This window comes from Stigmatopora argus, chromosome 23, assembly GCF_051989625.1.
Source record: "Stigmatopora argus isolate UIUO_Sarg chromosome 23, RoL_Sarg_1.0, whole genome shotgun sequence".
NCBI classification, from domain to species: domain Eukaryota; kingdom Metazoa; phylum Chordata; class Actinopteri; order Syngnathiformes; family Syngnathidae; genus Stigmatopora; species Stigmatopora argus.
The window spans coordinates 1,079,388-1,095,000 of NC_135409.1; the positions used below are offsets into that span (position 1 = coordinate 1,079,388).

Genomic DNA, 15,613 nt, shown 5'->3' on the forward strand with positions numbered 1-15,613 from the left:
GCCGATGTGTTAAATGAGTGCTCTTATTGGTGTGTTAATTGAGTGCTCTTATTGGTGTGTTAAATGAGTGCTCTTATTGATATTTTGATATTAGATATTTAGATCGTTTCAACAGTATTTAGATCGTTTCAACAGTATTTAGATCGTTTCAACAGTATTTAGATCGTTTCAACAGTATTTAGATCGTTTCAACAGTATTTAGATCGTTTCAACAGTATTTAGATCGTTTCAACAGTATTTAGATCGTTTCAACAGTATTTAGATCGTTTCAACAGTGTTTAGAGTCCAAATACTGTTGAAACGATCTAAATACTGTCTAACTAAAAGTATACTAATACTTTTATTAGTTTGATAAAAATGACCATCTAATCTAAAGTATTTCAACATTGCAAGTTCTCCAGAGAGAATGAAGGTTCATTGGACTGCTTCAATAAAAACACCATCTGCTATTTAATAAATTGACAGTAGATGGCAGTAGCCGATCAGGCGACCAAAAGACTACCCAAAGACCGGCGACAAAAAAGACCGGCGACAAAAAAGACCGGCGACAAAAAAGACCGGCGACAAAAAAGACCGGCGACAAAAAAGACCGGCGACCCAAAAGACGACGATCAAAATTCCGGGCGACCTAAAGACCGCGCCCAAAAGACCGGTGACCAAAAGACCGGCGACCAATCGACCGCACACGGTCTCAACCAAGACAGCCCCACAACATGCAGGGACTTTAGAAACTTCAGGTGTTGACTTCAACCCCGGAGATAAGAGACTCCACCCCAGAGTCCCCCGGCTCTGCTTCCTCATGGGAAGGTGTCGGTGGAATTGAGGAGGTCTAAGTATTGAGGAGGAAGTATTCAGCCCACCGATTCACAACATCCTGAGTCGAGGTCAGCTGCGCCCCATCCCCACTATGCAGTGTTGATGGTGCACTGCTTCCTCCTTGGTGGACCAAAATTTCCTTGAAGCCACTCATGAACGCCCCCCATGCCCTGGTTTTTGCCTCCGAGACGACCAGAGCCACTTGGCCACCCGTTTCTGCCTCCGGTCTCCCATGGGCTAAAAGGGCCCGATAGGACTCCTTTGTCAGCCTGACGGCATGCCCTACAGCCGGTCGGTATCCACCAGCGCGTTCTGGGATTGCCGCTACGACAGGCACCGACCACCTTGCGGCCGCAGCTCCGGTCTGCCGCCTCAGCAATAGAAGCGCGGAACATGGTCCACTCGGACTCAATGTCCCCAAGCTCTTCCCGAACATGAGAGAAACTCTGTCAGAGGTGGGAATTGAAACTACATCTGACAGAGGACTCCGCCTGGCGTTCCCAGCAGACCCTCATGAAACGTTTGGGTCTCCCGGGCCACACACGTATTTGTCCCCACGATCGGAGCCAACTCACCACCAGGTAGTGAGCGGTTGAGAGCTCTGACCCTCTCTTTACCCAAGTGTCCAAGACATGCGGCCGCAGGTCCGATGACACGACCACAAAGTCGAACTGCGGCCGAGGGTGTCCTGGTGCCAAGTGCACATATGGACACCCTTATGCTTGAACATGGTGTTCATTATTGTCAATCCATGACGAGCGCAGAAATCCAACAATAGAACACCACTCGGGTTCCTATCAGGGGGGCTGTTCTTCCTAATCACTCCACTCCAGGTCTCACTGTCATTGCCCACGTGAGCATTGAAGTCCCCCGGCAGAATGAGGGAGTCCCCCGAAGGGGCACTCTCCAGCATTCCTTCCAAGGACTCCAAAAAGGGTGGGTACTCTGAACTGCTGTTTGGTGCATACGCACAAACAGCAGTTAGTTATGCTTGTCTGGTCCTTCACCTTAGACCAGTTTGCCATGGGTGACCCTACCAGGGGCACAAGCCCCAGACAACATAGCTCCAAGGATCATTGGGACACACAAACCCCACCACCACGATAAGGGGATGACTCATCGGGCGGATAATATATAAATATTATTTATTCCTAATTAGTTTTAAAGCAACAATTCATTGGCTACGATTGATGCAGGCAGATAAAAAAAAATAAATAAAATTCTGGAAGAAAAAAAAGCAAGCCTATTAACTCGCTGGCTGCCAATGATGCTGATAGAAAAAGCGTCTTCTCACTGCTGTTATAGTTCTTGGTCACTGCAGATATCTTGCACGGACAGTTGGTGGCAGTAGAGTTCCACTTCTGGAAAGCTGACAGACCCAGGCCATGAATCACACAGAGTCCCCCCCCATCTTTGTCATTTCAAATGACATGGCATCATCCTACATTGTCCCCCTAGTTAGGGCATTTATCTGTCTTGATGCCCCTCCTTTGCCTAATTTACTGTTAAATGCCGTACTTAGGTGTGCAGGCTGCACCGTGGCCTTGTGCGTTTTCGCCGATAAGCATGTGATGTATTATCGGCAAATGGACCTGGTTTAATTTCTGTCCCTCGGTTGCTGTTGGGCTTGTTTATTTCAGGGGAAACTGTGCTTCCCTTTGAGCGCCGCATCCGTGTTTTAAGACACGCACCTGCACCCCTACAGTATTATTACTGTTCCCATTTTAAATCAAAAGTTGAGGTCTTGGATTTCATATTCCTTTTGCCAACTATGTTAAAGAATGTTAAGTGGACTAGAGATGTCCCGACCGTATAGTTTTGGGTGTAGCATCCATCTCCTTTATGAGCTAATCCCAATCTACCCATTCTTGGGGGGTACACGGTCGATTGGTCGCCGGTCTTTTGGTCGCGGTCTTTAGGTCGCCCGGAAGTTTGGTCGTCGGTCTTTGGGTCGCCGGTCTTTTTTGTCGCCGGTCTTTTTTGTCGCCGGTCTTTTGGTCGCCTGATCGGCTGCTGCCACCTACTGTCAATTTAATAAAAAGCAAATTCACAGATGGTGTTTTTATTGAAGCAGTCCAATGAACCTTCATTCTCTCTGGGAGAACTTGCAATGTTGAAATACTTTAGATTAGATGGTCATTTTTATCAAACAAATAAAAGTATTAGTATACTTTTAGCTGTTGAAACGATCTAAATACTGTCTAAAATTTAGACAGTATTTAGATCGTTTCAACAGTATTTAGAGTCTAAATACTGTTGAAACGATCTAAATACTGTTGAAACGATCTAAATATCTAATATCAAAATATCAATAAGAGCACTCATTTAACACATCGGCTGCTGCCATCGACTGTCATAGGCGTCCAATGAACCTTCATTCTCTCTGGGAGAAATAAGAGCACTCTTAACACATCAGCTGCTGCAATCGACTGTCATTTTAGCTCCAGTATTTGTATTTCATCACTAAGTGCTGATTTTACCGCATTTAGTGCATTTTTGGCACTTTTGCGAATGGTCGCATATCGTCGCATTTGGTCGCGCCGACGTTTATCGCTGTCTTTCCCCCGGGAAAATCACCTCCAGAGCCCGGTATTCATGTCTGATAAGCTCCGGTATTTGTATTTCATCAATAAGTGCATATTTTACCCCGTTTTAGTGAAATGTAGGCCCTTTCGCAAATGGTCGTCGCATTTGGTCGCGCCGAGGTTTATAGCTGTCTTTCCCCCGGGAAAATCACCCCCAATTAATGTCTGAAAAGCTCCAGTATTTGTATTTAATCATTAAATGCTGTTTTAAAAACTATTACTCCGCTTTTGGAACACTTTTCTGGGCATTCTTAACCATTTTTCTACCTTAAGAGAGATTCTCCCATTCATTCTCCCAGAGAGAATGAAGGTTCATTGGACGCCTATGACAGTCGATGGCAGCAGCCGATGTGTTAAATGAGTGCTCTTATTGATATTTTGATGTTTGATAAAAATGACCATCTAATCTAAAGTATTTCAACATTACAAGTTCTCCCAGAGAGAATGAAGGTTCATTGGACTGCTTCATTAAAAACACCATCTGTGAATTTGCTTTTTATTAAATTGACAGTAGGTGGCAGCAGCCGATCAGGCGACCAAAAGACCGGCGACCCAAAGACCGACGACCAAACTTCCGGGCGAGCTAAAGACCGCGACCGAAAGACCGGCGACCAATCGACCGCACACGTTCTTGGGGAGGCCTTTCTTTGTAAAATTAAACCCGCAATTTTTACACGCCACTCACATTGGTATTCATGACTTTTAATGATGACTTCATCTGTGGAGATTTGCATAATTTACCCCAGCAGACGTGTGACTCATGTTAGGTCACCAGGCGCCCAAATCCCTGCGCTGCACGTTATGTTAATGCACTGACCGGTAGTAAAATAATGATATTTTTGACCAATGTAGCCTGTCTTTTAATTGAGTACATTATTGGGTAGCGCCCCATGTTGTGGAGTTAGCCTCTGAAGCTAAATCTTGGTATTCTTTAAAAAATTGTATGGGTTAAATCATCACCAAACTAAAAGATGTCACAACTTTTTATATCACTTCCTGCACGTTATTTTAACAGTCTTTCACATTATGTTCTCTTTACAGGTGATGCAGGTTCTTAATGCTGACGCTTTGGTGCTCAAGGGCAACGCAGGCGAATACAAAACCATCCACTTGTCCAGCATCCGGCCCCCCAGGAATGAGGGCGAGGTACGAGCACACAAAATGCATGTTGGTGAACGAACATGAACATTTCTGGCATGCATTACAAATAGTAGGTAGCTAATTTTCGGGTGCGCGTACATCTTAACAGCCTTGTCAAAATGACCGTGGGAATGTGCCGTGACCACTCGCTGGCACCCCCCAAGACGCTGCTGGCACACCCAGTGTTTACAGCATTGCAGAGAGCGAGGCGAAGCTGAAGATTAAAACGGCACGCGCGCTTTACACACACTGCTTGGTTACCTCGCATGGCAACCTTCTCTGTCGTATCCTAGCTCCTCTGGCTCGGGGGAGAGGAATACAAAAAGAAACATTAAATGTGTCAATAAAAAGGGCAGCTAGAAAATTTTGGAATGTCTCCTGCCAATTAAATAGAATCAAAATCAAAAGCCTTTATTGTCATCATACACAGCTGCGTATAACGAAATTGGGGGTGCTACTTCACAAAGTGCGTTTTCCCAGTAAAAAAACCATAAATAGTAATATAAAAGTATGTTTTTTGCACTTTGTGGAGTAGCACCACCAATTTTGTTATACGCAGCTGTGTATGATGACAAAGGCTTTTGATTTTGATTTGATTTAATTGGCAGGAGACATTTCAAAATTATAGCAATAGTTTGGGTTTATTGGTTATTGGTTGAGTCCTTGTCTGCAAATGAAAGCCCTTCTCCATGAGTCACCACATTGCATCTGATAACTCAGACCTAGCAAAACCATAATGATACGCTTCACAGTGGACATCTAAATGTGACACGTTATCCATGACATAAAACAACAGATGGTGTTCCTTAAGTGTTCCTTTAGAGCAGGGGTTTCAAACCGATTCCGCAAAGGCCCGCAGTGGGTCCTGGTCTTTGTTTCAACCGATCGAGTGTCGACAGTTTAACCAATGAGGGGTCTTCTAAAATAAGTCTAGTTGGATTCCTATCCTCTTACGTCAAAAGATTCAGGTACAAATGTCTAATTTTTATATGGTATCCTTTTTTTAAATAATGGAATCCCACAATCTGAGAACTTTGTAAACGAGGACCGCCCGCTTGCCATCCAGCTGGCTAGGCTTGTTGTCGCCATGACAGCAGTGCAGAGACATCGGTTCGCTAGCCTTCAGATGTCGCGAACAAATTGACAAGAAGATGCCTTTGATTGAATTTGTAATATGTAGCTAATTTAAGTGTGATTCTGTTTTCAATTTTCAATCCTTTTCTAACCAAGACGGGCTCAAAGCAGAGTCCGCTTGCAAAAGTCAATACCGTATTTTTATACCTATAAAACGCACCGCCCTAAAGGGCGCAGTCTCAATTGCGAGTGTTTTTCAGTTTTTTGTCAATGCCAGAGCTGCCAACTACTCCAGTATTTCAGGAGTTTACCCGGAAACTCCGGCAAACTCCGGGACTCCGGACAACCTCCCTAAACTCCGGAAATCCCAAAAAATTGTCACTTAATTTTTTTGGGAAGCAACTATTTCGGAAAAGTACCAAATTTCCAATTTAAATGCCTCGAAATTCACACCATCGCTACGGCTTCCACCATCTTGATTCAACTGCACTGAAAACTGGAAAAATGTGGTAACGCGGGTGCATTGTGAATCATCCGAGTTACGAGTTCTGATAAATGATTTGTCTTGTGCGACTTCAGCACATATCGATTTTGCGTGAATTGCATTCACTCCGGATAATCTCCGGAAATGGGACAAGGTTACTCCTGAAATGGGGTCGACGGAGGTTAGCAGCTCTGCAATACATAGGGCGCTTCGTTTTAAAACGTGCTGCTATGGTTGTGCTAGCATGACACACAGCATAGCACATAGCATGCATGCTAGCGAAAGTTTTAAAACGGGCAACAGGAGCAAACCTGAGTTTGATTTGTTTTTATTGACGTAATGTATATTCACAAAAATATAAGTCAAAGTATTCAAATCTGTCAGTCCTCATCTTCTGTATCCAATATACCGAGTTGGCCAAAAATGATGGGTTCCATAACATTGTCAGAGTCAGCGTGTTCGTCGTGGGGTTTCGTAATGGTGATTCCATTTTTGACAAAAGCTCAAACTACAGTGCTCACCGGCACTTTCGCCCAGGCATCGACAATCCATTCCAAATCTTCACGTTACTCGTGCGACGCTGCCTGCCTGTCTTTGTATGGAACCTCTATGTTGGCAGCCATCCGACATTCATCACTCCCAAGCCGTTCGCAAAGCTGTTCCTCCTCGCTGCTAAATTGTGTTCGATCCATGGCTTCAGTCCATTTTCCAAGCGTTCACACTCTCATTCTGTTGTCATTCACGTCAGGAATTTCCTCTGTATAGCTAAAGTGCTTGAGTGTTTTTGAGGGTTAAAAGCGCTACGAGCACACGGAAGTCAAATGCCTTGCCATTTGCCTGGGAGGTTTTGAATAGATTTACCGTACTGCTTGGAATACGCGGGGAGGCTATTTTTTAGGGTGAATGTCCGGTGGGTTGATCGCAATAAGTAGCGTGTCGGCAAGAAATGAAACCAGTCACTCAAGTGGTCAGGGTCATACAAAAATTTGAATTTAGTGCACGCATCGACCATTTTAGAGAAAAAATTAGACTTAAGTGCGCCCTATACGTGTCAAAATACGGTATTTTGTGTGTGTTTGTGTGTCATTTAGATGAAAGGACACGAGGTGCGGTTTTCAACTACCCGTGAGCAGTGAAACTTGAGACACACTGATTGATTCACCATGCCAATTCTTACACTCTGGAGAATTGCAGAAATAATTATATCGATTAATCCACCAGTAAACATTGGGGAAAAATATACAATGGCTGATATGATGAAAAGATGTTATAGAAACAGATCATTCAGAAAGCACGGTTGTGTACAGAGAAAATATTTAAAACAGTTGAACACTAAATTGCTCCTAGATGAGTGTGAGTGAATGGTTGTCCATCTCCTTGTGCCCTGCAATTGGTTGGCCACTAATTCAGGGTGTTCCCCGCCTGAAAAAAAGGGCTTCGATTCAGCCAGTATTTTACCTGAGTAGTGACCGCAACTTTCCATTCCCAACAAGCAGGTGCTTAGCAAAGTTAACGTTGTTGATATTTACTCAAGTTCAAATAAAGCAAATATTTACACATTTTACACTTTCATTTAAGTTAATGCAAAAAACACCAAAATATCAGATGGAATAATGACCTTGAATTGGTTGCATAATTCTATATAATTGGGGTGGACATATAAAGGTTCTATTAAAAGTAACTAGAGTACATGAGGGCAGCCTGGGTGACAACGTCAAAACACAAGTGACGTGTCTAACCTAGAAACGTACATCGCATTGTCGGCTAAAGCTAACGGGCAGTGGCAAAGGAGTTGGGGACCGCGCTTCCTCCTCCTCTTACGTGTTATTTTCTTCCCAAATTAAGGAGTTACGACATGTCATGTCAGGCTGTGGGTGCGCTCTGGACACATGTCGTGGCAGGACGCTTGGATTCAGAGGGACGGGTAAAGGAAAGAAAACAAAGTACTTTTTGGGGAAAAATAGAACTAAAGCACTGGTTAAATTGATTTAGTGGCATGATTTTTTTTTCTTTATCGTTGCCTTCCCCAAGAAGATTCTCACTGCTGTGTTTTTGGGGAAAAAGGTCATCCTTGGAAAGGGTTTCAAGTGGCCGCTCTAAACAATGACGGGCTACATCCTTACCCCTACTTGGAAGCTCACAAAACGCTGCACGTGGGCAAGTAGGCAGGAGCAAGCAATGAGTCACTTTTGTGGCACTGATGTCCCTCTTTACTCTGCTGCTAAAAGCAAAAGGACTACAAAACAAAAAGAGGGGAAAAAAGAATGAAATAGGGGGGAGGTCTCCCAATTGTGCCATTGCAGTAAGAGTCAAAGGAAACGTGATTGATGTACCTATGCTAGTCTCATAATAATTGTAATCATCACAGGTGCAGAAGGGAGCCGAAGTGGGTAGTGGTTGTGGGGAGCGAGGGGTGCTTTAAAAGGAAGCAAGAGACAAGGTCTGAGGGGCTGTCACACTTCATCAGTGCATCGCTAACATAGCATTTGGCTTTGCTGCCAACCCTGTTAAAGTACACATTACAAGCTTGCTTAAAGTAAGAGCTGAGGTAGAGCTGGGCGATAAAACAAATATTTATCGTGAAATAATTTTTGTCAACAATAACAAAATATTTCAATAAAAATTCGATAATTTTAAAATGCAATTACACCACCCGACCACAACAGAGAACTGGGGCACTGTTGCGACATGGACGCTAGTTCCAGACCAACAGTCAGAGAAGATGATAAGAAAGTGTTTTTAGCATATTACCAATAAAGGCTAACACTGACCATGAAAGCAAAAGGACATAACATGGCCAAAATTAGTGATTATGAGATGCAGTACAACAACAGGGCCTAATAAAAAGATCCAAATGAATTATTTCTATCTTTTTTCTTTTTTTAAATGCCTCGTAAATACATGTGCACAAAGAGCAGCCTTATTGGAAATGTCCTGAACCCACTGTTCTTATTTGAGGGCAGCCTGTAATATTTTTCTTACTTGATATTCACCATTTTATGCAAATGTTCTGAAAACATTGCAAAAATGCAAAACTTGGGTTAAAATGGGTTAAGTTCATCCAACTTTATTTTATTTTTTGTAAATGGCCATATGAGGTAAATTTATACTGTTTTGTTTTTGTGAGGCTGAAAATAGTCTGCTTGCCAATGGTGAGGTCGTCAGTTGATCATTTTATTTCATATTGCAAAGCAACATTTGGTTTGAAGGCAAAAATAAAGATGCCTGTCAAAATGTCTGCAGGTTTTATTTTTTACTTTTAATAGTGTAAGTAAGAGTTGTCTTTATTGCACAACAGAACAACAAAATACATTTTAGAATCATGTTTCATATTCTCTTTTTTAATAAAGTAAGGTAACATGGTTACTTTCATATTTGAATAGGGAAAGTAATTTATTTACTTGCTTGAAGTTTCAAATTTGAAACAAAAAAGATGTGATTAGTTATCGTGATAATTATCGATAGACTGATAATTTTGATAATCATGATAACAATTTTTGTAATGTTGCCCAGCTCTACTCTGAAGTTCACCAAAGTTAGTCAAGTATTGTACAAAATATTTAACAAAATATAATGGGTGAAAACAATGAAAACACACAAAATTAGAGCCTGACCTCCAGACTGCCAGCGGATTTAGAGCTTTTTGGATTTTTCAAAGCTCCCAATATTGCTTTTTATGACTGAGACCAAAAAAAAATCCTAATGGTAGATTAGACCAATGGTGTCCTAACTAAGGACCACGAGCCAACTACCCAGTTTTTCTTGGCCCGTAGCAAGTGATGACACTATGAATTAATATGGCCCACAAGAAGCTTAAATTCAGCCTACATTGTAGTTCTGCAGCCAATGAGTCCATACATTTTAAAACCCAATATCTCTCTTCTATAATCCTTATAAAGCGTGATTTGTGTGTGTGTGTGTATGTTAATGTTAAGATTCTCTTGCTACGTTTGTCCAAACCGTGCAACGTAGAGAGTTGAAATTGTTTATGGCCGTCGGATCCTATAGTCGATGATTGAATTTCTACATCCATAAATCATGCTTTATCTATTCTATAATCCTTATAAAGCGTGATATTGGATGTGTGTGTGCACCTAGAAACCTCACTGAGGTGCTTCTTCTTAATCATTTCCGCTTGAAGTTAGTTGCATGAACTACGCAACAGCACCGCTATTGAGTTTTTATTCCCGTCATATTTTAACTTTGGTTTACAATGTTTTACCAAAAATAACTCCCAAACATTGCTTAAATAGGTAAAATTCATCAGCCTTTCTTTTGAAATTGACCGTCAGTTTTCCTTATTTTTTCCTAAAAGGCATACTCCTGCTTCTGTATATATTATACACTTTTTTTGCTTACTTTACATACAGTGGGGCAAATAAGTATTTAGTCAACCATGATTTTTAAAGAATTTATTTGCAAATTATGGTGGAAAATAAGTATTTGGTCAATACCAAAAGATCATCTCAATACAATAACGGAGGCCAAACGTCTTCACAAGCTTTTCAAACACTGTCGCTGGTATTTTGGCCCGTTCCTCCATGCAGATCTCCTCTAGAGCAGTGATGTTTTGGGGTTGTCGTTGGGCAACACGCAATTTCAACTCCCTCCACAGATTTTCTATGGGGTTGAGATCTGGCTTCAGCAGGGGGACACGTCTGGCAGTGCAGAATTTGAGTCCCTGTTGGCGCATTGTGTTACTGATACTAGCCATTGTTACTGTGGTCCCAGCTCTCTGTAGGTCATTCACTAGGTCCCCCTGCGTGGTTCTGGGATTTTTGCTCACCGTTCTTGTTATCATTTTGACGCCACGGGGTGAGATCTTGCACGGAGCCCCAGATTGAGGGAGATTATCAGTAGTCTTGGATGTCTTCCATTTTCTAATAATTGCTCCCACAGTTGATTTTTTTTACACCAAGCGTTTTCACTATTGCAGATTCAATCTTCCCAGCCTGGAGCAGGTCTACAATTTTGTCTCTGGTGTCCTTCGACAGCTTTTTAGTCTTGGCCATAGTGGAGTTTGGAGTGTGAGAGACTGAGGTTGTGGACAGGTGTCTTTTATACTGATAATGAGTTAAAACAGATGCTATTAATACAGGTAATGAGTGGAGACCTCGTTAGAAGAAGTTAGACCTCTTTGACAGCCAGAAATCTTGCTTGTTTGTAGGTGACCAAACACTTATTTTCCACTCCCATTTGGAAATAAATTCTTTAAAAATCAAACAATGTAATTTTCTTTTTTTTCACATTCTGTCTCTCATGGTTGAGGTTTTCCCATGTTGACAATTATAGGCCTCTCTAATCTTTTCAAGTAGGAAAACTTGCACAATTGGTGGTTGACTAAATACTTATTTGCCCTACTGTACGTTTGCACCGTCACTTTTGACCATCTCATCTCATTTTCTGAACCGCTTTTTATCCTCATTAGGGTTGCGGGGGGTGCTGGAGCCTATCCCAGCTAACTCCGGGCCAGAGGCTGGGGACACCCTGAATCGGTTCCCAGTCGATCGCAGGGCACAAGGAGACGGACAACCATGCACACTCACACCCATACCTAGGGGCAAATTAGTGTCCAATCAGCCTACCATGTATGTTTTTTGGAATGTGGGAGGATCTCGGATCAAAGCCACGACCCCAGAAGTTGTGCTAACCACTCATCTGCCAGGTTGCCCCCCCCCCCCCCCCCCCCCCCCTGAGAGTACATTTTTTTTTCCAAATAGATTGGACATCTATTAGTGACAAACTCATTTCAGATCACAGCAGGGAGATGAAAGGAGCCGCATGATTGGACGACTATCATCGTCCACAGCACCGAAAGTCACTATTGGCATAGCATTGAGGCATATTTTCATTTGATGAACACAATGAAATTTAAAGGCTTCAGTCTGACGATCCGAAAGCTTCAAGACATTCACAGCTGTAACATCCAGGCGGCGTCACGCCTCTGCGGGAGTCACAGACCATTCCTGAGCAGTAGTGGCTAATTTGGGACGAAGGGAATTTACCCCAAATAGAACAAGAGCTTCCCCCGCAGGACAGCCAACGGAAACTGCTTTTACTGGGTCACGCTTTGAGAAACCGCCGCCCTTGTCCCTCTCGTGCTTCCCGTTCCTTCTGTGAGCGGCATGAGCGCAGTGCACGGGTGACGTGCTCATCACGGTCATTTCCCTACACCACCATTGTCACTTTTATCTCTCGTCCCTGCTCGATGTCGTAGGCAACGAGGATTGCAGCTTTTGGGATATGTGTGGTATTTTAGAGCAGTACAGCTTCATGCCAACGAAGGGTTCACAGACGCAACATTTGTGTGGAGGGTTGCGATGAAGTACTGAGAAGGTCAGAAGGAGCGTCATTGTGTCTTTGGAAATCTGGAGAAAGCCTATGACAGGGTACCCAGGGATCTGTGGTACTACATGAGGAGGTATAGAGTACTGTTTTGGTGGTGTTCTGTTAAAAAAAGAGTGAATAAATTGAATTTAATCGAATAAATGGGTTTTATTCATCACACAGCTCAATTTAGCTTTTTCATTAAGCATTTAAAATTCACGAACATATATTATATATTCAAGCTAAATGTCATACGCTGCATTTTGGAACTAACCTGCTTGTCTTGGCCTAATGTAATTAATTTTAATGGCTTCCTGACCTTGACATTACTGTAATTATTACACTAATAATAAGCAAGCTACTTGAATAGAGTGGCTTTTCATGTGTTCTGCCCTCATCTCATTTTCATTTCTTGTGCCGCCATCGCAGTCGCCTGCTCCCACCGTCTCGCGTCGCCCGCCATTGACCTATCAGATGGAGAAGTGCTACCTTTAGTGATCCCCTGCCATCGCTCCCTCTTCTTCTTCCTTGTGCCTAATTGGCTTCGAGTGCTGACATTTTCAGCCTTCACACGGCCTCCTTTCCACCGCAAAAGAGCTTATTCGTCCAACCCTCTTTATATATAGAGAGAAGGCGGACGTTGGTGGGGCAAGGCTTGGGAGGGTGTGTGTGGGAGAAGACGCTAAAGCCACGCCCCTACAAGTTTCCTATATATACTGCTAGTGTGGGCACAGTGATGCATGTGCTCAATTGCAAACTAAAGAATGAATACTTCCACAAAGAGGCACTCTTACGAAGCACAGTTCAAGCTTCTAACCATCGATCATGCAGTGGATCATGGTAACAGAGCAGCGGCGAGGAAATTCAACATCAACGAATCCATGGTTCGTAAATAGAGAAAGCAGGAGAAGGAGCTTCGCCAGGTCAACAAGAGGAAGCTGAGTTTCCGGGGGAACAAGGCAAGGTGGCCCGACCTGTAAGAGCATCTTGAGCGCTGGATTCTTGATCTGAGAGCAGCTGGGAGAAACATCTCCACAGTCACCATTCGACTGAAGGCAAAAGCGCTCGCGGAAGAATTGAAAATTGAACATTTCGAAGGAGGACCGTCGTGGTGCTTTCGTTTTATGAAACGGCACCATCTGGCGATCAGAGTGAGGACAACCGTGGTGCAGAAACTTCCGGCGGACTACATTGACAAGCTAGCCGTTTTCCGCACCTACTGCTCCAAGCTGATTGCCGACAAACATACAGCAAAACCACATAACCAACATGGACGAGGTGCCGCTGATTTTCGACATCCCGATGAACCACACTGTCGAGAGGAAGGGGACCAGCACGGTGGTGATACGAACAACGGGGCACGAGAAGTCGGCTTTTACTGTCGTTCTCGCTTGCCATGCTAATGGGCAGAAGCTACCACCAATGGTGATCTTCAAGCGAAAGACTCTGCCTAAAGAAAAGTTTCCAGCCGGCGTCATCGTGAAGGTGACTCCAAAGGGCTGGATAGATGAGGAGAAAATGCGAGACTGGCTACGTGACGTATATGTCAAGCGACCAGATTGATTTTTTCACGGCTCGCCGTCTGTTTTGATTTGCGACTCCATGCGTGCTCATCTCACAGCAACGGTTAAAAACCAGATCATGAAAATGAACTCAGAGCTTGCCGTCATTCCCGGAGGCTTGACCAAAGAATTACAGCCGCTGGACTTCGGCATCAACCGGGCTTTCAAATCAAAGTTACGAGCGGCGTGGGAGCAGTGGATGATCGCTGGCGAACACAGCTTCACGAAAAGTGGCAGGCAGCGCCGGGCTTCTTACGCTACGATTTGTCAATGGATCGTTGCCGCCTGGGCGAACGTGTCTGCTTGCACGGTTGTTCGAGCTTTTGCCAAAGCCGGCATCATTTCTAAGGAGCCACATGGAAATGACGGTGACTCTGAGAACGAAGAGAGGGGGGCCCCGGCTATTTGGAAGGCTCGTTTGGGCAATTGTTCAATTCTGACACAGAAGATGAGGAGTTTGAGGGATTTGAAGGTGATGATGACTTGAGTAAATTGTAAAATGTCCAAATAAAGCACTACCGAACTCAGTTTTGCTTCCGTTGCCTTTTTAAAGCGTGTTTTTAGCGTGTGGGTGTAGCGCGCAAGAACTATATTTCCCAGCAGTCACTGCGCACCGGAACCCGGAAATAAGCTGCTTCCGGTAGCCAGCGCTATTGCGTTTCGATGTTCATCCATCTATAATATATATGCGTCTAATGAAACGGTGGGTGCTTTGTGTGTCTAAAATACAGAAATAGCACTCGTTACTGACACTGCGGCGTAAAATACGATGCGCCAAATAGTCGTGAAAATACGGTATATATATACATACATATATATACATACATATATACATATATATACACATATATACATATATATATATATACACTCATATACATATATATATACACACATATATATATATATAAATATATACATATATACATATATATATATATATATATATATATATATATATATATATATATATATATATATATATATATATATATATATCAGTGGCGGGCCATCAGGGCCTTCAAGGCCTTCTCTGCTGGCCTAAAAAATATCTGAATCATATTATATTTTGTCCATCAATATGTACTTATTATTCCAAATGGTCTGTTAGCTTCCTTTCATTGCTTTTCCCCCTGGTTGCACTGCTTCCAGATGTGTGTTTTCATATTGAAGCATTTAACCAATCACATTTCAGCCATTATTTGTTGCCAGATCAGATCTGCCTCAAAGCCTGCACAATCAGTTCTTGCGGGCTCTGCTGCATTAAACTAGACTGTTGCTTTTAACCAATCAGATTTCGAGTTGGCAACGCCACAATGATTTTTGATAGGCGTTAGCATTTTGCTGGCTGGGACATGTCATTGCTTTCACAAACTATGATTGGCTAGTAGGCGGGCCAAAGCAGTACCGAGGCAGCCGAGATCGCAAACTCCACCCACTATGGCCGACAGAAGCAAAAACAAATAGATTCTGTTTGCTCACAAAGCTATTTTCTAGACGGACTTTTTCAGGAAAAAAATTGACATCATTAAGAAAGGGCGGTCAACTCCGGAGCTAGCAAGCCTGTTACAGCCGGGAAAATGGTGTGTGGGGCACTTTCAGCGCGTTAACTTAGCTCCACAAGC

The 15,613-nt window shown here is 43.1% G+C and overlaps 1 protein-coding gene across 3 annotated transcripts in view; it reads left to right on the top strand.

Moving 5' to 3' along the window:
* Positions 1 to 15,613, top strand: part of snd1 (staphylococcal nuclease and tudor domain containing 1) — a 157,493-nt gene that overhangs the window by 22,814 nt on the left and 119,066 nt on the right. For all 3 annotated transcript variants that reach the window (XM_077593846.1, XM_077593847.1, XM_077593848.1), the window contains one exon: positions 4,443 to 4,547. In XM_077593846.1, the coding sequence (XP_077449972.1) occupies positions 4,443 to 4,547 (105 nt within the window). The remainder of the gene's footprint in view (positions 1 to 4,442; positions 4,548 to 15,613) is intronic.